This window comes from Haliotis rubra, unplaced genomic scaffold (genome assembly GCF_003918875.1).
Source record: "Haliotis rubra isolate DU_JTF1 unplaced genomic scaffold, ASM391887v1 Scf88, whole genome shotgun sequence".
Lineage (NCBI taxonomy): Eukaryota > Metazoa > Mollusca > Gastropoda > Lepetellida > Haliotidae > Haliotis > Haliotis rubra.
This window is the reverse complement of record NW_025767612.1, coordinates 1,074,688-1,100,718: the sequence shown is the minus strand read 5'-3', so window position 1 is coordinate 1,100,718 and position 26,031 is coordinate 1,074,688. Positions and strand designations below refer to the sequence as shown.

At 40.2% G+C, this 26,031-nt stretch overlaps 2 protein-coding genes across 2 annotated transcripts; one reads left to right on the top strand and one right to left on the bottom strand.

The window, feature by feature from the left end:
* The first annotated feature begins 5,719 nt into the window (after positions 1-5,719).
* Positions 5,720-13,756, top strand: LOC124263373 (ATP synthase subunit b, mitochondrial-like). Its single transcript, XM_046697986.1, has 8 exons — positions 5,720-5,857; positions 7,209-7,245; positions 7,715-7,926; positions 8,421-8,584; positions 9,341-9,469; positions 11,533-11,610; positions 11,928-12,029; positions 13,538-13,756. Exons 1-8 carry the CDS (start codon positions 5,770-5,772, stop codon positions 13,592-13,594), a joined length of 867 nt encoding a protein of 288 aa, XP_046553942.1. The 5' UTR covers positions 5,720-5,769; the 3' UTR covers positions 13,595-13,756.
* Positions 13,757-14,791: 1,035 nt separating this feature from the next.
* On the bottom strand, positions 14,792-22,265 carry LOC124263372 (sorbitol dehydrogenase-like). The gene is made up of 10 exons (XM_046697985.1): positions 22,119-22,265; positions 20,541-20,600; positions 19,782-19,815; positions 19,119-19,283; positions 18,022-18,181; positions 17,605-17,723; positions 17,160-17,225; positions 16,800-16,975; positions 15,836-15,957; positions 14,792-15,460 (listed from the first exon to the last, which is right to left on the bottom strand). The coding sequence occupies exons 2-10, from the start codon at positions 20,592-20,594 to the stop codon at positions 15,307-15,309; spliced, it is 1,050 nt and encodes a 349-aa protein (XP_046553941.1). The 5' UTR covers positions 20,595-20,600; positions 22,119-22,265; the 3' UTR covers positions 14,792-15,306.
* Between the last annotated feature and the right edge of the window lie 3,766 nt (positions 22,266-26,031).

Below are 26,031 nucleotides of genomic sequence, written 5' to 3'. Positions count from 1 at the left end.
GCCAGGAGGGGTGTGGGTGTGAGCCAGGAGGGGTGTGGGTGTGAGCCCAGGAGGGTGTGTTACGGTGTGAGCCAGGAGGGGTGTGGGTGTGAGCCAGGAGAGGTGTGGGTGTGAGCCAGGAGAGTTGGTGGGTGTGGGTGAGCCAGGAGGAGTAGTGTGGGTGTGAGCCAGGAGGGGTGTGGGTGTGAGCCAGGAGGGGTGTGGGTGTGAGCCAGGAATGGTGTGGGTGTGAGCAGGAGGGTGTGGGTGTGAGCCAGGAGGGTGTGGAGTGAGCCAGGAGGAGGGTGTGGGTGTGAGCCAGGAGGGTGTGGGTGTGAGCCCAGGAGAGGTGTGGGTGTGAGCCCAGGAGGGGGGTGTGGGTATGAGGTGTGGGCAGGGTGGGTAGTGAGTGTATGCAGGAATGGTGTGGTGGTGTGAGCCAGGAGGGGTGTGGGTGTGAGCCAGGAGAGGTGTGGGTGTGAGCCAGGAATGGTGTGGGCGTGAGCCAGGTGGGTAGTTGGTGTGAGCCAGGAGGGGTGTGGGTGTGAGCCAGGACGGTAGTGGGTGTATGCCAGGAGGACTTATGGTGGAGACCAGGGGAATTTACACAATAGCAGAAGTAAAATATTTCAAGCCATCCTATATATTCTCAACAAAATACACCATTCTTAATGGGGCAGAATGCACAGATGTCTCGCACGAATACATATTTAGTTTCTCAATATACACCATATATTGACTACAATCTGCAATGTTCTACATTACCAAAAATATTTTTTTGTGTTTTCTTGTTTTCAACCAGGTAATTTTCCATCCTTAATCAGACATCACTTGCACATGTAATCTTTGACCTGATTTATTTCACATCTACAGACTTTGAGAAAAAGAGCAAAATTACTTTTTATCAGGGTTAAAGTTTATTTCCAAAAGGTCCAAAAAAAAGAAATTTCTGGAAGTTGAATTGAAAAGAGGTTATTTTCATAACAACTCATTATCTATTATTTCAAACTTTTCAAAGTTTTTGACAGCATTGATCTTCAATATTTTCTGCACAAACGCTGAAGAAAAACTAACGCTACATTATCACCTTAAAGGTCACATGAAACCAAAAAAACAATCATAATTAAAACACAACTATCACTTATTCATGACATATAATATAAATTGTTGATTGTGAAAAAGCAAATAAACAAAATTATAAGCGTACAATTGCGAATCAAAAGTGCAATATTTTGTACTTGGGTTTACTTCCCTCAAAACGAAGCACCCAGGAGACCGAACCCAGTCAGAGCGGGTGGTTGTGCACTCAAGTGTAACGAAGTCTTTCATTGGCTGGTTCATTTGCCGATACGCTTAGGGCTCATTGTGTGTAAACAGAGATGATGACTTGCTGTGTTTTTTACGAGTCGCCTACCTAATCACCGCGCATGCACTATGGGCGCAGTGCAGCACAGCTACTGAAACCACTTTTCAATCAGTGAATCGTTTGAACTGCAATTTGTAGCCCGGGTGGGGGTGGGGGTGTCATCAGCGTTATTTTTCAACTTTATAAGTTGAATTTGCATTTTTGATCATTTGTTACTGTAAGTCCATACCGAAAGGTATCAGAATCTGCAAAGTAGTGTTTTGCGTTGCATGCGACCTTTAAGGAAAAACTCACAACACAAAGTTCACCTTGAACTGAGGTAAAACTTAAAAATATAAAAAAATGGGAAATACAAGTATATTCCCACCACTGATTGCTCCACATGCCAAATTCATGACATTCGGAGAAAACATTACTGACTAGTGGCAAAAAATGGCTTTTCACAGAACTGTATATTTAAAAAAGTTGTCTCTAGAGATTTGTTTTACGTACAAAACACACCAGGGAAGAGGAAAAATATATCTCAACTTTTTATAGGTTTTATATTATGTTTTCAATCGATATTCACTGTCTGTTTCCAGTGCACATGAACCAAAAACATTGCCAGTAAACAATACCAATAATAGCAGACTCTCTACACTTAGCAATAGTGAAAAATTCTTGGTTCTAACATTCCAGCATTGAGTGCTCAAATTCTCCAGGAATGAGCTGTGATACCATAATTCTGTATATCCGACTAGAGACTCATTTTCTTCTATTAATGGACATTCTAGTCTCCATCCAACATTCACTCGAGCTATTGGTTGGTATGGGAGAGAGCTGTAAGCCGAAGCACAGCATCGGTTCATGACACACAATTAGGTCTTACTTCACCCAGGAGAGAGTAAATCAATAATCTCTCACTCCGCTTAGCTACAATATCTCGATAACTCCATTGGTCAGGGGGTTGAAGTCTTCCAGATTAGCCTCCACAATGTTACTACTAGAACCAAGGAAACATGTCAAAGGTGGAGTGTTTGCAGTAATTAGCTTTGTTCCATTTTACTATTGTTTTTGGCACTTCCGGTGTAATTACTTTCATGGACACCATATATGGAAGTCACATGATCTGGCATCGCACCCAACATTTAGTTATGAATTTTACCAGGAAATGTTCTGAAGTGATCCTACTTGAACCTGAGACATTGCTCTGTATCAGGAGATTCATAACTACTACCTAACGCTATCGGACTCACCAGACAAAGGATGTTTCAGTAAAATCTGTTCAAGCCTTGACCCTTTAAATGTGCAAAATCCAAGATTTCAAAAGTTTAGTTTTTCAAAATTGTATATAAGTTCACGTTTTTGATATGGTATAATGATTAAATAGGATAACAGGCTTTAAATTCTCTCTATTATCATATATCTTTGTTCAGTACACTAAAACAAGATTCTTTGGATTAAGTATAATGTAACTGTATAATGAGTCAATAACTTAATGACTGTAAAAGAAACATTGATACAAACTAGTGGTGTAACAATATAGCAGTACAGTGTCGTATCATGACAAGAGGCTCATAATACAAAACATACTAAGATCTAAAATCCTATTTCACAATACATGTGATTCATTAAATTACAATTTATATTGATGCAAAAGCATATGAATAATTACAGAAACTGTCCAGTAGAACCAGTTTATGCAGATTCAGTGCAAGGCACAGGGAGTCTCCACATGACAACCTGTCCAACGTTGGATAATTCAGGAGGAAGCCATACGAGTGAGTGAGTGAGTGAGCGAGCGTGAGAGGAGTGAGTGAGTGAGTGAGTGAGTGAGTGAGTGAGTGAGTGAGTGAGTGAGTGAGTGAGAGTGAGTGAGTGAGTGAGTGAGTGAGTGAGTGAAAAGCTTATACAACACTAGTCAATATTTAATTGACCTCATACAAAATGTATGGCTGTGAAAGGATATCCCGGAGTTCCACAGTGGTGAAGTCAGTGAGCATGGGTCTGTGCTGACAAAGGATTGTCATGAAGCAAACCTGTGCTAAATGGTGCAGAAGCCAATTATAGTCCCAAAATGATACTGATCACTGTATTGGGTGTGAGTGGACAGTTGTTGTTGCCATGAGTACAAACAGCAAGTCCATGAAAAGCACAGTCTATTACAGTTTCTGATGAGTTATAAGTAAAAAAGGGTTTCTGTGAAGCCTTATTGAACACTGTAACACTTCATGCCACAAGGGGCGGTGGGGTAGCCTAGTGGTTAAAGCATTGGCTCGTCACACCGAAGACCCGGGTTCGAATCCCCACATGGGTACAATGTGTGAAGCCCATTTCTGGTGTCCCCGCCGTGATGTTGCTGGAATATTGCTAAAAGAGGCATAAAACCAAACTCAGTCAGTCAGTCATGCCACAAGCTGTCTGCAAATGAAACACAGCAGCTGGTGTAGCGGAGTTACCTCCCTTCTACATGTACATGTTTACCTCGAGAAAGTAGACTTTTGCTTTAGCATAAATTGATTTACTTAAAAATTCGTAAACCAAGGACAGACTAACAGACTTTTGTTCAACAAACAAACATCTCCTCAGTGTTGGGAAAGTATATAAAAATGTCACAATGTTTGTCAGAAATTTTTTAAAAGACTGTGCCAATACTGCCATGCTATAAATATATGCAAATAGGGTCATTGCCTTACCCCACTTCCTCAAATAAACACTGTTTCTATGCATACAGTACATTTTTTCCACTAAACAGAAGAATTTTAGTGAAGTTTTTAAGAGGAACAGAGGACATTGAATCATTAGTCGGAAATTGAAATTATATGGGGCAGGCATTGAATACTGATGCCATACCTAAAAAGCTGGGGTAAATAGTGTCTAAAGAAATATATGCCTGGGCATTATAATCAAAGACGTATGGTATCAGGTTTATTGTTCATCAGAAGAATTGGACTTTTCACTGTGCATTCAGTTCGCTCCATTAAGACAAGGAGAACATTACAAATTTCATATGTATATTATATGTTCCTTGTGCCAAGCTGATGATGAAGGGTATCTTAAGCAGCCTTCACATGGCAAACTAAAGTTTGACAACACATGTTGCTATAATCTTAAAAGTTGTCAAACTCAGCGTTTTCACACCTCAAACACATGTCAAACTATTGTGTGATTGGAGCGCCATATGTCTCTATCGGTGCAGTTGACCAGGCGACCAAAACATCTTGTGACAATTTCATTGACTGCGATTGGTTGTTTCTGAACAACACGAGTGTGACAACACTTGACCCACCAAACTCGAGTTTGACAACACTGAAAGTTTGATGGAAAAGTTAATGAGAATAGAGACCGATCCCATTAATCTCGACAACAGTTTGACAACTCTGAAATTGGTGTTGGTGGCAAGTTGTTGGAATGTTCACACTCTCAAACTCAAGTTTGACAACATGTGTTGCCAAACTTTAGTTGGCCGTGTGATGGCTGCTTCATTTAAACATGAAAAATTTGACGGACTACCTACAATGTGTACAAACGGTCAGTAGTATGTGACAATGGCCTCTAAATAATCCTGTTTAGACCAGACAAACCAGTGATCGATATTATGAGCAACATTTACCTTTTCATGGGTACAATGACATGAATACAGTCTTAACCTCACCATCTTTCTAACTATAAAGTAGGTCTTCCTCACACACAGTCTGTTTTGACCTCTCTATAACCTGTCGAGAATCAATAACTTACAGAGTGATAAAAGATAATAAGTAGGGTATGATAATGTTGTGTTTGTATACATTATTGAAACATACATAAGCCATGGAATACCAAGTATCACTTTCAAATGTCCATTTCAGTCAATTTCCATGACTATCAGGCATGGCAGCTATGTGCTACCTGCAGACATATTGACAAATGTCTGTAATGATTTAAGGCCATGGGTGTCAAGGTTCATTTGAGGCACAGAAATCTGCCATGCACAGATGTATCCCTTAGGTGTACCAGAAATCTATGGATGTCAGTTTAAATCATAGTTTCAGGTTGATAATATATTTAAAACAAAGTGTTAAAACATTTAAATAATACCTCAGAAAAAATACTCCACTCTCTTGAGTGTGTGAGTTAGTTTTACGCCGCTGTTAGCAATATTCCAGCAATATCACGGCAGGGGACACCAGAAATGGGCTTCACACATTGTACCCATGTGGGGATTCGAACCACCCCAAACGACCACCCCCAGAGAGATAGAAAAAGTAATAAAATCATATAATATTATACAAATTCCCATTGACAAGATATGTACTATATATATATATTTTTTTAAACTTACGTATGTGATATTTATGTCATATTTAAATGCTGCCATTTGATCTGGTTGAAGTCTCCTTTGGTCAGCTGTTGTACTCATTGGTTGCAAACGAATGTAAGTTCAGGTCGCGGTTGCCTCCCTTGAAATGATCATCCGGGCCTCTGCCCTCCATGTTGCACGAAGGACAACACAAACCGAAGTAGAGATGTTGTCCTCACTTGCGGTTAGATCGGGTAATTAAGATATCCCAAGTCATATCTTTGCATAAAATCACTGCATAAACTTCTGGTAGATATTTTCAAGACTACATGGATGTTAATTATTCCTATTGACAGTAATTTCAGAAGTATGGAGAAACCGGCATGGACGTTTTGTTAGCATGAAATGCAAAATTATATCAAGATCAACCCGTAATCTATTAGCAACAAACGATTTACCCAAGTCGTTTAGACGCTATAGATTAATATATGCCATATGTTGTTATTATTTAATGTTTGTGGGGAGAATGTCGACCAATGACATCTGAATGACACCATGCCTAATAGCGTGCGTAAGCCTGTCTAAAGTCTTTCCAAAATGTAATCGTGCACGAATTAGCAAGACATATCATTGATTCAATTGAATCACGTCCATATGAAATGAATCTTAATTGTCACATTATTTGCTGAATGTGAATATCTGATAATGGACAGTTTGCTAATTTTGTTACTTGACTGCACCCACAAAATTATCATGTCGTCCACAGGACTGTTATCTAATATGCTCAATGACAGAGGCCACATCTGCAAGTTTATTAGTATGGAATATCAGTTCATAAATGTTCCTGTGTGTCATCATAGTAACAAGGTTGCTGAGGTCATTTAGCATTAGTTCCTCTGTCATTTAAAAGCACAATTCACTCTTTCTGCTGCAGCACATTATTTTATGCATGGAGCTGTTTCAGTTATCAGATCATTTCTGAATACTGAGGATATTGTCAATTACAGGATGAACAATGTTGAATGTGCCCAATGAGAACATAACCATAATCCAATGTCATGTGACATCTTACTTTACCGATGCTTCCTGATAAGTGTTTGTAATTACTCTTAAAGCATATCACTGTGTAATAGTGGAGGTCAGGGGCACCCCCATCATTACATTTTACAAGTCTGCGTTAAATTTTTGAACAAAACATGAACAATGTTAACAGTAGCATTATGCCATAGTCATGTTAGTTGGTTAGATGACTTAAATATCTGTTTGAATGTTTAGAGTTCATGTCATGAGATTTCACAAAGGTGGTTACTTTACTCATGTGAAAAATCTGTAATCTTCAATTCAGTTGTAGTATTCCTGAGATCTCAACATCACTCAGTGCCTTCAGTTTGGGAGTTATGCAATCACAGTCAACTACCAACATACCTGGATGGATGCTCATGCTGTGTGCTCATTGTCTGGTCCAAACTCGATTATTTACAAACCGCTGCCAACTAGCTGGAATATTGCAGAGTGAGGCATCAAATAACAAACCAATCAACCAACTATGAATACGCAATAACATTGATTATGTATTTCTAATGATTATTTTATTTTATTTTGCAGGTGCTTTCAGCACCATTGTCAGACTTCAATCACCCAGGTAATACTACTGACTCAATGGAGTTCTTGTGTTGTACTTGATGTGTATTTTCAGACATATTTCTCCAACCATGCTAACAACCAGTATTTTGGAAAGAGCAACCTTTGGAGAAAGTCCAGTGTGCTGTTATAACCAGCCTCATTTTGTTTGTCAAATCAAGAACATGATCCATGGTCTGATCCATGGTCTGATCACATTTATATTATATTTTCATCATGCTATGACGAGGCGGTGGGGTAACCTAATAGTTAAGCATGTGCTAGTCATGCTGAAGACCGGGTTTGATTCCCCACATGGGTACAATGTGTAAAGCCTATTTCTGGTGTTCTATTGCTGGAATATTGCTAAACCATACATACTCACTTGCTCATGCTACAACAGTCAAGCAAAGAATAATTGAGAACTGAGAATGATAGTAAATTCCTTTCTTATTATTAGTCTTGACTGTGTATTAATCCTTTGTTTTCAGGACACTGGTAGCAGGTGTTCAGAGCAGACAGCAGAGCAGCGCCACTAAACAGATTGAGAACTGGGACAAAGCTAATGAAATTTTCTATGGGCCAGAGCGAGATAAGGTCAATTTCCCCCATCCAGTCCAGCCAGAAGTCAGTGCCAAGGTCAGGTTAGGCTTCATCCCAGAAGGAGTTTTCCAGTTCTTCTACCCCAAGACTGGTGTTACAGGTAATTGCTATAGTGTGTTTACTGATACTATTGACATGATTGAAGGTGATGTTCTCTTACTTGCAAAATATGAAGGGAGCACCAATCTCAAAGCGTAAACACCAATTGTCAAATCTAACTTGTCCGCAGGTTGTTTTGGCTTGTTTGTATTGTTACTTCTTTTATGGGATAAAAAGAACTCGTCCTGCTAGTCTCAGTCTAATAGACAGTTGTGATGTCTTGAGTGAGTGGAGAAACAATGATGTCACAATGTTATGACTGCATGGTGTTAGTCTTGTTAACCAACACTGTTTAATAGGGTCTTTGTCATTACTATTATAATAATAATGTTATTAAGAGCATGAATTTGGGTAGTACCAGGATACTTTGTGTGAAAACCTTGAGAACCTAACACTGTATACTTTCACCTATGTAAGGTTGACACTCCTTGATCTAACTATAATAGTGTCATAGGTGACGATTTCTCTATAGTACCAGTACTTTCTCATTTGCAGGACCCTACCTTTTCGGCACTGGTTTGATTGCCTACTTACTTTCAAAGGAAGTATGGGTTGTTGACCACAACTTTGCAGAGGTTCTTGGATTCTGGGCAGCATTCTACATCCTTAACAGGAAACTAGGACCAAGACTTGGCAAATACATTGATGAGAGAAATGCGGTGGGTACTGAAATGGCTGCAAAATACAGGCCTTTTTACAAATATTTACATACATGACCATGATAAACAAATGCTTGTTAACAATGACAGATTTTGCCAGTGTGCGTGATTGTGAGACTTGTGCCTATTTGGTCAACCTTCTTAAACGTGTTGTGTTTGAAATATCGCACAAGAAAAAATATTTAAACCGAAGTGAGAAATTTTTCAGTGCAAAATAGTTTAATTTATTTGATCTAAAGTTATGTGTAATTATGTCACAGTGTAGTCTGTGTTAATAGAGAAATAAATTATAGAATAAATTCCATCAAATCTCCGGGTTCACCTATGACCACTAATTTTTGGAATCACAAGGCTCAAAATATTATTTGGAATCAAAGGCATGTTACAATTTTCTTTTAAATATTTCAAACCATTAATGCTTGTACCTTTATGTGAAAGTAGATTAAATAAATCTTGTCCTATGTAGTTATTTAATGTCAAATTCAGGAAATATAACGGTTGAACAATAATAAGACTTTCTAAAATTTTGATTGCCTGACATGATCATTGGATGCTTGTTGTCTTGATAAGTAACTAGTCTGTAACTAGTCAAGTCTTTACCAGACAGTCCAGTGAATGACATGAGCATTGATCCACAAAAATAGGATCGGATAATCTGCGAGTGTGATGAGGTAAAGTAGGGTTGTACTGTGTCATGATGCCTCACTCAAGCAGGATCTCTTCCACTGGATTAAAATGTTCATGGAATATCCACAGGTGGCCGCTGAGGAACGTTTCGTCAAGCCCGTCACAGAAGCAAAGAAGGTGTACGAAGATGTCATCACTGCCAGCGAGAAGACCATCTGGCAGGAAGAGGGACAGAAGTACATCTTCCAGGCTAAAAGGGTATGTTGGTTACACAGCTATGTTTGCACCGGGAAATCAGTGATCCAGGTTATTTTGCAGATTTGAATGTTTCAACACCAGTCAACCAGAAGCTTTTACTGCCATGACACCGAGTTCCCAGAGACTCTAAGGTCATAGATGAAGCCTATGTTTATCGAGGAAAATATGAGCTTGTAAAATGTTATTGTTCTTACATCTCATACACCATTTGAAAGCTCTAATCCTACTGTTGATAAATATGAAATGCTCTTTATTTTTGATCATTTTATTGAAATAATACAACTACAACTTAAATAAATAAATTTATTTTTGATGAAGGCTTTCATTTATAATGTCCAGATAAACCACGAAAGAAGCCAAATCTATGGCGATTTTTTCCCATTTGTAACATGTCATAATATCCCCATGCCTTTTTCATTTATATTTTCATTTTACGCAATCGGAAAATTATTATGAAAAGATTTCTTAAATAATATATATCGTTGCCTATTTCCTGATATCAGTGGCTTTCCACTCGTTAATATGAATCATAAGGCAAGTAGGTTCCTAAAATTATATCTCATTTTGACGTGACTACTGCTTGCCTGGCCAATTAATCGTCCTCCCGTGTCTGGGGACTCATAACGTTGTGGCCAATTATTCGGCCTGTGGTGTTGAATGGGTTAACACCAGCTGTGGTAATTCTGTAAACAGAAATCCTTGAAACTGAAATTGTTGTTTTATATTACTAAATATGGTGAAAATGGACTTGGGGGCGGTGACGTAGCTTAGTGGTTAAACTTAAAGCGTTAGCTTGTCAAGCTGAAGACCCAGGTTCGATTCCCCATGTAGGTACAATGTGTGAAGCCCATTTCTGCTAAAAACAGTGTAAAACTAAATTCGCTCACTCTTGAAACTTGGTGTAGCTGTATACACATTTCTATGATTCCATTCACTGAAGATAATTTGATACCCTACATTCTTCAATAAACGTGTATTGACATTTGTTGTGGAGATATGACTTGGGTCTTCACAAAATCAGGTTGTGCATGTTTGGGTGAAAAGCTATGTCAGTATGTGACACTCAAATCCACCTCATTCCCTTCAGGCTTAATTTCAAACATTGGACATTGACAGCTATAACGGAAAATGCTTCAGGGATTTTTTCTTTTATGATAGTGTACTCAGTCTTCACATCAAAAAGTACAATTGCGCAGATCGATGCTCATGCTGTTGATCACTGGATTGTCTGGTCCAGAATCGATTCTTTACAGACCGCTGCCATATGGCTGGAATATTGCTGAGTGAGGCATAAAACTAAACTCACTCACTCATTCAAAAAGTATCCCCAATAATACTCATGATACTTAATGTTTTTTGTTCTGTATACATAGCACATAGGTAAAAGGACAACACCTCCCACTTTTAGGAATCCATGATCAATCTCATTCTCTTCCCACAGAGGTTACTCCTGTCATATCTTCCTACGTAACCTCTGTTCTAATACGGCCCTTTCATGGTGTGAGCGTTGAAGACTCGTGATTGGAGACAATCAGAGTTAGTTGTGCAATCAGCGACGTTGTTTCAAAAGTGATCAATCGCAAGGCCTCGGTAATTTCCGCATGCTTTCAGAAAAACTAAATTTCTTCCCCTGCGCGATGCGCAAACGTTTCTTCTAAACAGAACTCAGTCATGTTATGGCGGATCAGTGGCGTCTCCATTGCCCTCGTTGACAACGGACAAGCTAGCCATTAAACGTCTTGTGTGTAACATCAACACAATTCCCCGGCAGATGGGGGATATTTGTGGCCCCGCATTTGCTTGTGTTAGTCAAGTTGAATCTAAGTCGATGTAACACGTGTTCTGATTGGATAGAAAGAAGGGAGATAATTCGTGTTGTGATCTTTTGCCGCTAGGGGATTTTACGAGAACCGGGAAATATGGCCGTATTAGAACAGAGGTTCGTAGGAAGATATGACAAGTAACCTCTGTGGGAAGAGAATGGATCAATCTATGCTGACAGAATTATTTCAAAATCTCACTCTGCAAGGCTTTTGACGAGTTTGATTTATTTCTATTTTCAGGAGAATGTTGACCTCCAGCTTGAATCCATTTACAGACAGAGACTGAAGACAGTCTACGATGAGGTCAAGAAGAGGCTGGTAAGTCTTCTCTATCAAGTCAGCATCACAGCTGACATTCCTGGGCATGTAAGGTCCCCAGTACCTCATGCATGATGATCAGGTTGTTACATGTACCATGGTAACCATAGTAACCTGACTGATGCTGTGTCATCTTGTCCTTCACTCACTGCTCATAATGTCAGCCATTGTTTTCCTTGGCCCACATTCACTCACTCATATCAAGCAGGTCATGATATGAAGTAGATGAAATGCAAACGATTGTTTAATCCATCACCGACACCAGTTGGTGGTGTTGAGTTCACTGTGTTGAGCAAAGTCCCTTTTGTTTGTTATAGGACTACCAGCTGGAGCTGCAGTCGACCAAGAGGAGGTTTGAACAAGAGCACATGGTCCGCTGGATTGTAGATAGCGTCACAAAGAGTATCACACCTCAGCAGGTGAGTCCAGTTTTCGCTATCAATTTTAAGCGGTGAGCCGGATTTATGCAGATATAGCAATATTCCAGAAAGAAAATGACGAGTTCTAAGAAATGAGCTTCACACATTGCACCATGTGGGGAATTGAACCTGAGTCTTGGCATGTTAAGCAAACACTTTAACTACCAGGCTACTTCAGCGTCCCTTAAAGACACTTCAAAGGGAGAATGATCTCTTAGTTCTACTCACAACTTTGTTGCCATTTAGGCTGATAACACCTAATTATGAGCATTCACACCTTATCTTTAACCAGTACCGATAACTAATGTAGTGAACTTTGAAACCCCCTTCCACCTCCTCAATGAAGAGAAGCTTGATTCACTGCACTAAAAACTAGGGCTGCGCAATATAACCGGTTTACCGGTTCAGACATGAAAATGATACGTATTGCGATACACTGATCGAAAACTCGTATTTTGACTTTTCGGAAAACTTCGTAACACTGTGAAATCTATAGATATTTCCTTGATTCATTTGTGCCAGATATTATTTGCATATTCATTTTGTCATGATTAAAAGTTTTTATCAAGGCTTAACCAAGCGTAGTGATTTTGTCGTGTTTTTATTGTTTGTTTTTTGTTTGTTTGTTTTTTGCTTATAAATCAAGCATTAACTCGATTATAAGTAGTTTTTTTTTTAAAAGAATACTTCTTGCAATATATTGCAATACATATCGCAAAATATGCTTTATCATCGAATATGAAAATTCTCTGCAATACCCACCCCCACTAAGAACAATGGTTACAAAAACATGTAATGAATATACAGTTGTTTGAACTCAACATAGTCGGACTGACGGGTCATGGTGGTTTGATGCTTCTTCCTTGGTGTAGTGAAGGCCTGGGTTGGAATTTTGTTGGTTTTCATGTCTTATATATTTCGCTACATTTTACTTGAAAGTGGTTAGCTAGTTACTTCTACAATGATTACCCAGTAGTGTCTGTCACAAAGGAAAAGTGTGCTATGTCATTTTTAGCATTTGAGTATATATCACGCAACAGGCTTGTAGTGTTTATGTAAACATGAATAGAATATTGATCTTCAGTAACCCATGCTTGTCAAAAGTGGCGACTAATGGGACCGGGTGTTCAGGCTCGCTGACTTGGTTGACACATGTGATTATATTCCAGTTGCATAGATCGATGCTCATGCTGTTGATCACTAGATTGTCTGGTCCAGACTTGAATGTTTACAGACCATTGCCATATAGTTGGAATAATGCTGAGTCTCAGTCACTGACTATATAGGGGCGGTGGGGTAGCCTAGTGGTTAAAGCGTTGGCTTGTCACGCCAAAGACCCAGGCGATTCCCCACATGAGCACAATGTGTTAAGCCCATTTCTGGTGTCCCCAGCCGTGATATTGCTGGAATATTGCTAAAATCGGAGAAAACTAAAGTCAGTCAGTCAGTCAGTCACTGACTATATGCTCAGGTTCTCTGGTTTACACAATTTTCTTTTTCTTCAATAGGAGAAGGAGAGTATTTCAAAATGCATCGCTGATTTACGGGGACTGGCCAAGGCATAACCATCAGCTTCTGTTTAGTGTGAAGTGAATATGTTGTCAAGTTGACTGAAGCCATGTATAAACAACGTCAATCTTGCTCTGACTAGTTGTAAATTATAAAACACTACACTAGGAATTGTTACCTTACAAACCATGAAAAAAATAAAACCTATTCATGTCTTACTTGTTGTGTTTTATTGCTTTAACTTGACAAGAAATAAGATAGTTTATGTGTTACTATATGTTGGCAACGGGGACTGTGTCAGTCAGATTTTCTTTGACCCTCACTTGATACAATACAAAGTAGCATGAAGAGCCTGACCATTGTTACTTGCGTGTAAGTCTGGTTGTGAAAAGAGAGATCATAGTGCTGAGGACTTTCATAGCAAGAACACTCGGATTATATTTCAGTACATGACATTGTATATTCATTATTTCCCGTCCATAATAAGAAATAAAACATCACATTTTCAACTTCAACTATGACATGAACCATTTAATGCCTACAGTATCTGTTGCTCATGCTTGGGGTCATTGGTTTCTTTCAGACTCATTTTGCGGTAACTTTTACCATTGCATAAAAGTTTCCAGTAAGTGTCATAAGTATCAGCAACATGTTCTACTGTTGATCCCAGTATCAACACACTCTGACCTATTGTTGCATGTCGGCATATGTTTGACCCTTCAGTAATGACACGTGTATTTCACAGTATAGATGTATCTAAGTATAGGGTAAACTTTATTACTAAATTGACTTTGCTAGAACTTTAGGAGCCGAAAATGTTGATTTGAATTTTTATATTAAGTTGTCCATACACTGTAAATACAAGGGGTGTCTTTGTTCCTGGAAACTACCTCGAATAAATCCATGACAGCTGTGTATGTACTGTACTTTGCAGGGTGGGTTTTGACATCTCTTTTTGTTTAAAATAACATTTTTAAAAATATAAGTAATGTGTGTAACAGTGCTTCAGCCAGGCATGCGCCATTGACACTAAAAAATATGCAGTCGCACTTTTTTTACATTGCTTGAGCGTACCCATTGGCACAACATTTAATATAATCCACAGGTCTTCTATACCATGGTTACCGTGAATGGCAAAAGTCTCAACTGCATGGGCACACCTGTTAGTAGTTAAGGTGGCAATTGGTAACACTCAAACAAATCCTGGCTGAAGCAGTGTGGTGTGGTGTTGATAGTACAGACAGAATGAAAACTTTCTTAGACATCGTGTATTTTCATATTCTGTATGAATACTGATATAACAAACTCATGGTTCTAACAGGTAGCCATGAAGTACTCTGTTCCTGACTTGCATGTAAACATTGTATGACAAAACAGCATTACAATGCCTTTTTTAATAAATTGTTCCATTTTGCAAGAATTGTTTAATCAGGATTTGGGGTTTGGGAAGACATCTGTATCTGGTAAATAAAGGTCGATATTCTCACTACTAGTCAACCTTCAAGAAAAAATACATAAAAAGCATCAAATGTAAGTTCTCAGGATTCAATCATTTCAGCAAACAAAGCATCCAGACAGGTATGACAGTTAAACAATTACAGGTTGGTTATATCAGTTCCAGAAAGACATCTTGATCATAGCTCATCATGGCTTATGAATATTGAAGAAATACGGATATAACAAACCAGTGATAAATACTGCTTATGAGGTCACAAACCAAGGGAGATAACTGGTAGATACACATGTACTCTCTGGGCACATTGGTTGATTATTGTCTTTGGCAGTTTATCATGACCTTGACCCCCACACCAGACTTGGCAGTGTTGAAGGCATCCAGGGTCTCTTCCAGCTGAAACCGATGTGTGACCAGGGGCTTCACGTTGATCTTGCCAGAGGATATCATGGCTATGGCGGCTGGCCAACTGTAACACATGAAATAGTCATAAGAACTTAATCTATCAGTATTGACATCTGGACATCTGTGTTTATGACTGATCAGTGTACTGGTGACGTGATTACTACTTGGAAATCATATACCTAAAACCATATCACTGATGGGAATGTTTACTTGTGCCATTTGTCACTGGTTGAGACAGATGAAGATGAATTGTCAAGGGGTGTCACAAAAATTGCCATGCAGAGTTATGCCCCTTTTTTCTTCAAAGGTGCAAACATTATTTTGTTCACCTTTAGCTGTACAGTCTGACTGTCACAGTGGCGGTCACTATGCACAGAAGGCTGACTAAACAACTTGGGAGATCCCAGTGTTGCTAAATGGCAGTATTGCAGATACTAACGTGTTGACGTATCTGAAGGATCCCTTGATGGCGATCTCCCTTGCCACAGTGTTGACGATGGGGATCTGGACGTGGCTGGGGCCGTGACCGACCACCACGAAGGTGCCGCCTGTCTTGGTGGCCTACAACACAAAAACATACCTGTTTAGCCATACTGTCTGGGAGATGAAGTGCCCTTTGAGATCTACATCAGAAGATGGATGATGGATAGTTTTCGATTATCCAGTGTGTCACAGTTCCTATAGGTTAAGCCATCACGCAATGGATAATCGAGGCTCAAAATGTGTTGAGGCTTGTAAACTCATCTTGCGTAGTTGAAGGAATCATCCATTATGTATTCAAGAATACAATGTATATTCTTCCGAAAAGCAAATAAGATGTACGGTCCAGGTTAACGAACGTCGCCACGTGTCCAATACACTGTCAATGGCTCGCTTATTCGGGCAAGATGACATGCAGTGAACTAAGTCACAGAGCTGGATCAACCGATACCCATTTTGTTCGAGTCTAAGTGTTAGCACGAGGCACCGATGACCCATTATGACAAACTGGCAACATGTGTCGAAGGAGCTCCTAATATATTGGGCACGCCGTATCTAATCCTGGACGGGTGCTTTGATATAGTAGAAATGAACGATATTTCTTATGATTGTGGAAAGGATCTACTCCCATTTGTGCATTCAACCATTAATTAATGTGTCTCACAAATGGGAGTTCTCACAAATGGGAGGACATTGTGGAAAGAGTTTAGTAGCTCATTATATAGTCCCGGGACCATTTAATGACCTCGTATGTCAGCGTCACGCCTTTGCTCGTTGGTCATACAATTTGAAATTACATGTCTAGAGTCACGCTGCGCCTTATCTTACAAAAGGTGGCGCTCCGTGAAATCCTGTTCAAATTGGCATTAAAACCGATGTCACTCAATCAATCACTCACTCACTATATGTTCGGCCATAATTACCACAACACCAAGCTCCACACAAAACTGAGCTCCGCTGGCCTCAATAGAGAAATCGGGCGCGCCTCCCAATGCTTCGCGAACTTTGGCTGCGACGTCTTCCACGTCCTTGGTGTCGACGAGAACAGTAGATGTCGCACCGACCTGTCGGGCGAACTCCAAGCGCTTGGCGTCAATGTCTGAAGTGTGCACAGGACATGAATTGCTGGTGAGCCACAAATACTGATGTTATGCGTATACACTTTCACATCCATGTTGCCCCCAAAATGGATCATCTCAAATTTGAATTAATTGTTATTCTTCAATAAATTCAGTGATAATACCAAATAGAAAGAAGAGCAGATACTGCTGCAGATCACGCACCTGTCATACACACCCCGGCAGCACCCATAGCCTTGGCGCACAACATGGCGCACAGACCAATAGGTCCTGAAACAAAATGTTACAAATACATATTTCTTTCAACATTAATGTACTATAGCATTCATTCTGCGATGATAAATAGACCCATAGATCCATTCGCCACATTTGATCACGATTCCAGTCCAATAAAAAAAACTAGAAGTCCAATCGAATTACACCCATAAGCGAAAGACACTTTGTGCTGAGTTAAAGAAAGATTGGGGTATAGCTGCAATGTCGTGATTTCTGAAACGAAGCTGTGGATTGAGGTTCTGTATAATGACAGAAAGGAGATAAAATGTACTGGGTAATCGAGAATGTAAATGCCAGCGAAGCCTCACGAATCTAAAGATACTCTGCACATAGATCTAATAAACGATTCAGTAAATCCGTTTGTTGCACGCACCTGCCCCACAGACCATCACCCGTCCACCCAGCTTCACGCCGGCTCTTCTACACGCGTGCAGTCCTACAGACAGGGGCTCAATCATAGATCCTTCCTCGAAGCTCACGTTGTCCGGCAGTCTGGATTACAAGTGAAACCATGAATAACCAGAAAATGTCGATTGAATAATAATAATATAATCATCCATTCGAAGACACATACACATTTAATTGTTACAGAGACGTTGAAAATATAAAGGTTGAGTCTCCTATCAATTGCGGTTGAAATTTCGAAAGACTAAAAAATACGGATTTTATCAGGATTTTCACTGTTAGAGCGAATGAAGGAGGAATACGGTAACTGTATAGCATGCATATCACCAGTACGGTCCCAGTCAGGCAACCGTAGTCTATGTGCAGGTGTTTCTGCTGTACTGACTTGAAGACGAAGTCGGCGGCGTGAGTGTGGTATCTAGCGAGGGCGCCACTGTCTGGCGGGGTGGCCAGGAAGAAGACGTCTGGACAGAGGTTGTAGCGGCCATCTTTGCACAGGTCACACTGACGACACGGGACGCCGGGCTCGATGGCAACGCGGTCTCCTGCAAACAGATACATCGGACATGACGGACGTGTTGTGTATACAAACATACATACATATGTATAAACACATGCAAATGACTGAGTAAATAGTGTTTTACGCCACAGTCAGCATCACTCAAACTCTACGACGGTTCTCCTGGTACCATCAGAATCAGCAAAAGATACCGTATAACCATCCGATCCTCAGTCTGCTGTTCAGTCTCATAATTTCAGTTAACTGAACCGATACCTTCTAATATTTTTTGTAATAAGAAGAATTGGAGGGGGGGGATAACCTAGTGGTTAAGGCTTTCGCACCTTATGCCGAAGGTGTGAAGCCCATTTCTGGTGTCCCCGCCGTGATATTGTTGGAATATTGGTAAAAGTGGCGTAAAATCCAACTCACACATTCATTCCTATGTAGGATTCAGCAGATATTGCAGGACAGATCGAGGTACCAAATCTTAGATCTGATGTGAATGTAATTGTCTATCTTTACGTCAAGCTTCCTAGGTCACTGGGGACCTATTGTGCCTCTGAAGCGAAGCTGTCTGGCTCTGCAGAATAGCTTCTTTGATTGGCATTTTAGAAGTTGCATGGGAAGTACAATATAGACAAATTTTATGGATAACGTCTTTTATTTCGTGAGTGCGACGTTTGGAGACATATTCTTGTACCTTGTCAAGCATATCTTTGTACCACTCATAAAAAATAAGAAGTTGTTACCCATAAAGTTCGTTTATCTGTAAAATAGGCAGATGTGAAACTATGGATGGATGTAAGGCAATTTTCTTTCATTTGTTGTCAGAATAAGACCCGAAACGTTATCAAACACGTCAAGAAAGATTCGTGCCATCATAAGATTGGTCGGTACAGATTTACCTGTGGTTCCATGAATGATGTTTCGTGAGTGATTGTTCTCACACTATATATGAATGGTTGAGAGTACCCCCTTACCCTCCTTGAGATGGGTGACTCCTTCCCCCACCTTGCTGACTACACCCGCACACTCGTGGCCGAGAAGCATGGGGGCCTTGACCACGAAGTGACCGATAGCCCCACTGTGCCAGTAGTGGACATCCGAACCACATATCCCCACTGTCCGCATAGATATCTGGACCTCTGAAAACAAACAGATAAAGTGAAATTATTACGTAACAAATATATTATTAAATACAAGGCTTTGTAGCTCAAATGAAAAAACTGTAAATCCGATATCTTGAAACTGCAAGTATTCGGTCAATGAGTGTCCCTGTTTTAGACCTATGCTTAATATATAGACATAAGGGGATCCGCACCATGTACTGACTTTTATTTCAAGCCCTGTGTGACATATATATGTTACATGTATAGCTGCGAATGCGTGTGTGTGCGTGCGTGCGTATGTTTCTTTGGATGCATTTTAATGAGTGGATGAGCACCCAGAACAGTATGTTCTATTTCGTCGAATACCAGTGCTATTTGTGACGAAAATTGTGGATGTTTATCATGAACGTGAACCCAATACAGAACGCCAGGGGTTAGACCCGCCAAGGTATGTGATCATGTCTAATCTGGGAATGAGCGACCCTGCCTGGATCTGTCTGTCCTGGACAAGCTTCAGCCAGAGTTACCACTTACCCCCTTGTTTAGGTTCTGGGATAGGCCGGTCAACCTGAAACACACCGATAGGAATGTTGTCATTGCCGGAACTCATGTCTTCTCACAGTATGATTAAAATATTTTGATGCATAAACGTAAATAAAGTACACGTAAGATCAACAGAACAGAAATGTAAAAGAAAACGCTAAATAGGACAAAGATTTTGTTTTCTTTGTACTGATTGAGTGAATGAGTCTCAGTAACAGGCTTTAAAGAATATTTCCAGTATGTCACTGTGTGTCATCTTGTAGGTCTTGGGTGTTTACCAGTTTCTTGAAGACCACGAGCAAGGACATAGCGTTGACAAACCTAGAAATATAGTCAGGGCGAATGTGGGAATAAAACCAAAGTCTTCGGATCCGCACAAGGGACTTTAATCTGCACAGCCAATTTCTGCGCTTTAAGCTAGGTTTCAATGTGTTATTGTGTGATGCTAGTGCGTATTACGTGTGAGTGGTGTCCAATTCCATGATTTACGTGTATAAAGGCTATGTGATGCGTTAAATCTTTCTTTCTTTCTTGGGTGTACAATGAAAACCACGTGACATTTGGAAAACCCCTTGGGAATCCCTACTTCCGGCCACCGTAAAGCTGCATGATGTGTATTCGTACACGTTTTGAGCGTAAGTAAAATCAAAGTCTTGTTTACGCAAGTAAACATACGCTCTATGCATCACGCACTACGCGCACATGGAAACCCGGCTTTAGACTACAATCTGGCCATGCCCATGCTCTTACCAGCCTGAGGTCCTGGACCTTGTACAGCACTGCCGATAGGTTGGTGTCGGTCATCGCGGCCTGTAGGCAGGGAGCATCAGATTACCATCAAATATACATATCACCAAGTTCCTGACACTGGGGGTGTTTGGTGTTTACACTGAAGTAAGAGTGGTATCGTAGTTACAGATCAGCGTGTCAGCTTGGTCTGAGAGGCATGTCTTGGACTCGTGAAGATCGGGTTAGAATTGGTCTTCGGTAACCCCTGCTTGTCGTAAGATGCGACAAGGATCGGGTGGTCAGGCTCGCTGACTTGGTTGACAACATGTCATCGTATATCAGTTGTGTAGATCGAAGCTAATGATGTAGATCACTGGATTGTCTGGTGCAGACTCGATTATTTACAGACCGCCTCCATATAACTGGAATATTGCTGAGTGTGGCGTCAAACAACGAACAATGAGTGAGTGAGTTTAGTTTTACAAACAAACACAATTAAGGCTCATACGGAATTCTAACCCAGTGCTCTATTTGCAATTGCTTGTGAAGATAACTGATTTCCCTTTAATATGATGCACCGTCGATTTATTCAAACTGGCTGTATTTTGTGTAACCAGAACAATTCCGCATTTCATAAATAAATAAATACATAAATAAATAAATAAATAAATAAATAGCACTGTTAAGTTTGTCTGTCTTGTCAAATACGATCATGTTGTATATTTCTATTTCATAAACTAGATATTAAATACCATCGACCAGTGAAGGTCTTCAGTAACCCGTGCTTGTCGTAAGAGGCGACTAACGGGATCAGGTGGTCAGGCTCGCTGGCTTGGTTGACACATGTCGCGGATCGATGTTGATGCAGTTGATCACTGGATTGTCTGGTCCAGACTCGATTATTTACAGACCGCCGCCATATAGCTGGAATATTGCTGAGTGCGGCGGAAAACTAAACTCACTCGCTTAAATACCACCGCGGTGACCTTGACATAATTCACAAAGATACGATAGCGAGCTCTCAAAGCGTGACCTCGATATCGGCCATACAGTATGATACACAAACATTCACGCCACATCTGCTTGTTCGATGTTTTTGCCTATACAAATCCCAGTAACAAAATGATCGGAGCTGGTGAGTTACTCTCATCAATATCCCAAGCCTCGTGGAAACAATGCGTTATATATTCCACAACAGCTGCATCACATGAGTTGCGTACACATACGACTGATAAATGATTTTACGACACTTCTTTTCAATGTTGCAACAACTATTTGGTATTCTAATTTTAAATTAGCGTGGCAATTCATCAATGTAAGGATTTAAAGTCAAAGAGGTGTAGGATCATTTCCTATTGTAATACAGTTAGATTATTTACGACATTACCCAGAGTCAACAGTGTCAGTTGGGGGCGAAACCCTCCTGGTTGTCGTCAAGGTCATGTTTTGTGTACGGTCAATATGCCCGGACTAGTTGCCCTAATTACATTGCAGTCGTCTCAGTGCTGCACGGTGATGATCGGACTGATTTACCCCTGATTACATGGTATATAAACGTCGGTACGACTTCAGCCAGATGGGCGAAGAAGATATACTCACCTAGAGTCCGACTGTTTGGGCAGTGGGTGTCTGAAGATAGGATGCAAATGTTATAAGATAATCAGCTAGTACAAACCCACTAACAGTGACACGATAAGGATGACAGACGATATCTTCTACTCTACATTTACACTTGACTATCTCTGGGGAAAAGAAGAAAGTCGGTGAGTGTGATATGTCCGGGAGTCGACAATGACCGGAAATGAAACAAACCTACATCCTTTCAAGAAACACTGCTAGTGAGTGAATGTTGTTTGAAGGCAACAGTCAGCAATTTAACATGGCAATTTATTATGGCAATACCCAACCGTGAGGATCTAGGTTAGAATTGGTCTTCAGCGCCCCAAGCTTGTCATAAGAGGCGGCGAATGGGTTGGGAGGTCAGGCTTGCTGACATGGTTGACACATGTCATCTTATCCCAATTGCGTAGATTGATGCTCATCGATGTCAGTCACTGGATTGTCTGGTCCAGACTGGATGATTTACAGATCACCGTCATATAGCTGGAATATGACTGACAAAGCAGACATACAAACAGATATATATTACAATACCTCAGTGATATGGAAACAGGACCATGGACAAGAAAAACCAGTCCTTGACAGTATGAGCAACGATGCTCACGATCGGGCACGGTGACAGAGTGAGTTTAGGTTTTAGCCGCTTTTAGCAATATTCCAGCAATATCACTGCCGGTGACACTAGAAGCGGGCTTAACACATTGTACCCATGCGGGGAATCGACCCCGGGTCTTCAGCGTGACGAGCGAACGCTCTAACCACTAGGCTACCCCACCGCCCAAACAGAAGGTCAAACCAAATGGAGCGACCTGGGTTTTTTACGCTGTTCGGGGTGTGTCTGCTTGATGTGGAAAGAAGAATATGAAGAAGTTTATTATATTTAGGCCTAAAAGTTAAAGAGTACACAAAATATACAGTAACATGAGAGGTTCTTTCTTAAGATGTGTACATGCTTTAAATAAAGTGACAAATGTAAAGGATCGGTATCATTTCTAAAGGTCTTAAAGGGAGGGAATTACGTTTCTGTAAACGTACGTTTTTGGTATATACTGAATTCTCAAACTATTAAGAGCTGGATATGTAGAGACAAAGGGATTTCATTCTCAATACATAACCTTTACCTTTTTTTCTTCCTCCGATCATCATTAATTCAGACAAACCCAATCTAAACTGACAATAAGGGCACGTAATTAACTCTCCAGACGTTTGTTGTGAGAGGACCCAGTCCGGAGGTATTTGACATGCACATTCGAAACATTAAAAACTTTGAAATCCCGGCCCATACTTCAAAACCATAAAGCAAAATTGCTTGTATTTCAGTATCGTAACGTTTAAAAAGACATTGGGGGGACATTTTAGACAAGTTTAGATTAATATTGTACGTGAATAAAATATCTTTTATCACGTATTCAGATCTATAATTAGGAAATAAAGTTTGCTCTACCCCATTGTGTTTTGTAATAAAGTATAGTTTTGCCCTGAACTATTATAATTAAAGCACGAGGACGGTAGTCCGAGTGCTTTGATGTTATAATAGTTCAGGGCAAAATTCTATACTTTATTACAAAACACATTAGGTAGAGCGAACTTTATCTTTCTAAGATGCTAAATTTAATACTTTCTAAGGACAATTACGATTAATTTAAGGCGAAAAACAAACGACGGTGTCGTTGACCTAAATTAAGAATCCTCGCACAGGGCTAACTGGTGCGCTGTTCTATTGATGTGTCTGCCCCCTACGTTAAGATGAACGTTACCAGAAAAAAAAATGATAACAGTTTGATGACGGTTTACGTTCGGATTAAATATCTTCTCTGAATAATCATAATTACATCTGTCATTAACGTAAACCATATGGGGCAATATGAACGTCGCATTTCTACTACCAACGTAAGTTTAGATCAGTACATCCCGATGAAGCCGAGTAGTCAAGCGACATTCCACGATTGCATTGTGGAATGTAAACATTGCGAACGTTACCGTGTCGCTGAAAACTTGTGAGTCGAATTGAGACATTTTAACCGTCGTAAAACATAAACGCAATGTTTCCACCAGTGATGTTAGCTGCGTGAAGCAACTGCAAACCAAGAAACGGGATGCAACGGAGTAGTTTACTGTAGGAGGCCGTACGAGGCGATGACAACTGACATGCATCGTGACGTCGCTTACATTGTAATGTAAAATGGTTCGATTACGAGGGGCACGTAGAATATAGTGACGGGATGACGTCATTCAATTGTTACGTCATCAAAAAACTATACCTTTATTGTCTGATAATGTATTTTTTTTTCGATTGTTCTAACCGCTAGGCATCTTAGAATGCAGACTTCTTTAAGTTCATTGTGTGAGAAAATACCAAACCAAGATAAGTGTAGGAATTAATAACAGTAATTGAATTTCCATTGACATCTTTTTTCATGCGTCGATGTCGGACCACCAATTCAAACGTTCCAAAATAACCGATAGTTTCTATTCATTACCATATTTTCCCAAAATATTCAGTTGAGTTTGTACTCAAATAACAGAGTTTCATATTAGTATTGCACCGGTACGTGGTTCCGTGTTAGACAAAGTAGACAAGTTAGACGTTGTTCCGGGTAAGAACAGATCCTCAGCAACCCCTGTATTTCGTAAGAGGTGACTAACGGGTCTGGCTGACTTGGTTGATGCATGGCATTGTATCCAACTGGTGTTGATGCTTATGTCAGTCACTGGATTGTTTGGTCCAAACACGATTACCGCTCGTATTTACCGCTCTCATGTAGCTGGAATAGGCTGAGTGCGGCATTAAACAACGAAAAACGGGGATCGTAACTCTGTACAGAAAGTTTCCGCCACTAATACCACCCGGCCTGGTCATATGGCACTGACTGTGGAAGATGGACTTGGTGATTAATGCATTCAACTTGTTTTGAGTGCGTTGAGTCACACATTTTTCAGTCGGTTAGTTCATTTACTCTTCATATTTGTGAGCGGTAAAGAATGTATATGGACCACTTTGTATTTTTTTAGATTCGTTCTTTTTTCACATCCAGCAGTAGAATCGGTAATCTCCAATTCGATGTTTGTTGTAGTATTCTTGGGATGGCAACATCACTCAGTGCCTTCAGGCTGGTTGTTATACAATCACCATACAGTAATATAACCTGCTTTTTACATTCTCCAGTACCCATACAATAAATACCCTCGGTCCCTCGGCCCTACAAGGCTTTGATTCGGCACGGCAACAATCTCCATCTTGACCACTAGTAACTTGGCCTCGAGTTCCACTTGAAACTAATAAAAATGACTCCTCAAAGAGTTTGGAAGAGATCTTCACAAAACATTGTAGCATTCTTGAAATGTTACATTTAATCAAGACTAGTATCAATAAGAGTGAGTGAGTTTAGTTTTATGCTGCACTCAGCAATATTGCAGCTATATGGCGGCGGTCTGTACATAATCGAGTCTGGACCAGACAATCCAGTGATCAACAGCATGAGCATCGATCTGCTTGGGAACCGATGACATGTTGTCAACCAAGTCAGTGAGCCTGACCAAGGGTTAGTCGCCTCTTACACAAGCAACACAAGCATAGGTTACTGAAGATGAATATTCTAACTGGGACTTTCACAGGTGAGTATCAATGTGTCAGCTGGAAAAATGCTTTGTATCCAGATAACAGAAGACATGTCACTATTCCATCCCAGTAATATTTGAGATGGAGTACAAGGAGAGTTGAGTACTGGGTGATATCAAGGCTGTTTCAATCAAGACAGACATTGTACTGGTTTGATGGCTGCTTTCTGCATTGTGTCTTTCAAAGTTTTGATGGCAAAGAGTCAAGGGTATATATAATACACCACTGAACAGGTTAAATAAATTATGTTTAATGAGAACAACAAAGTTATTG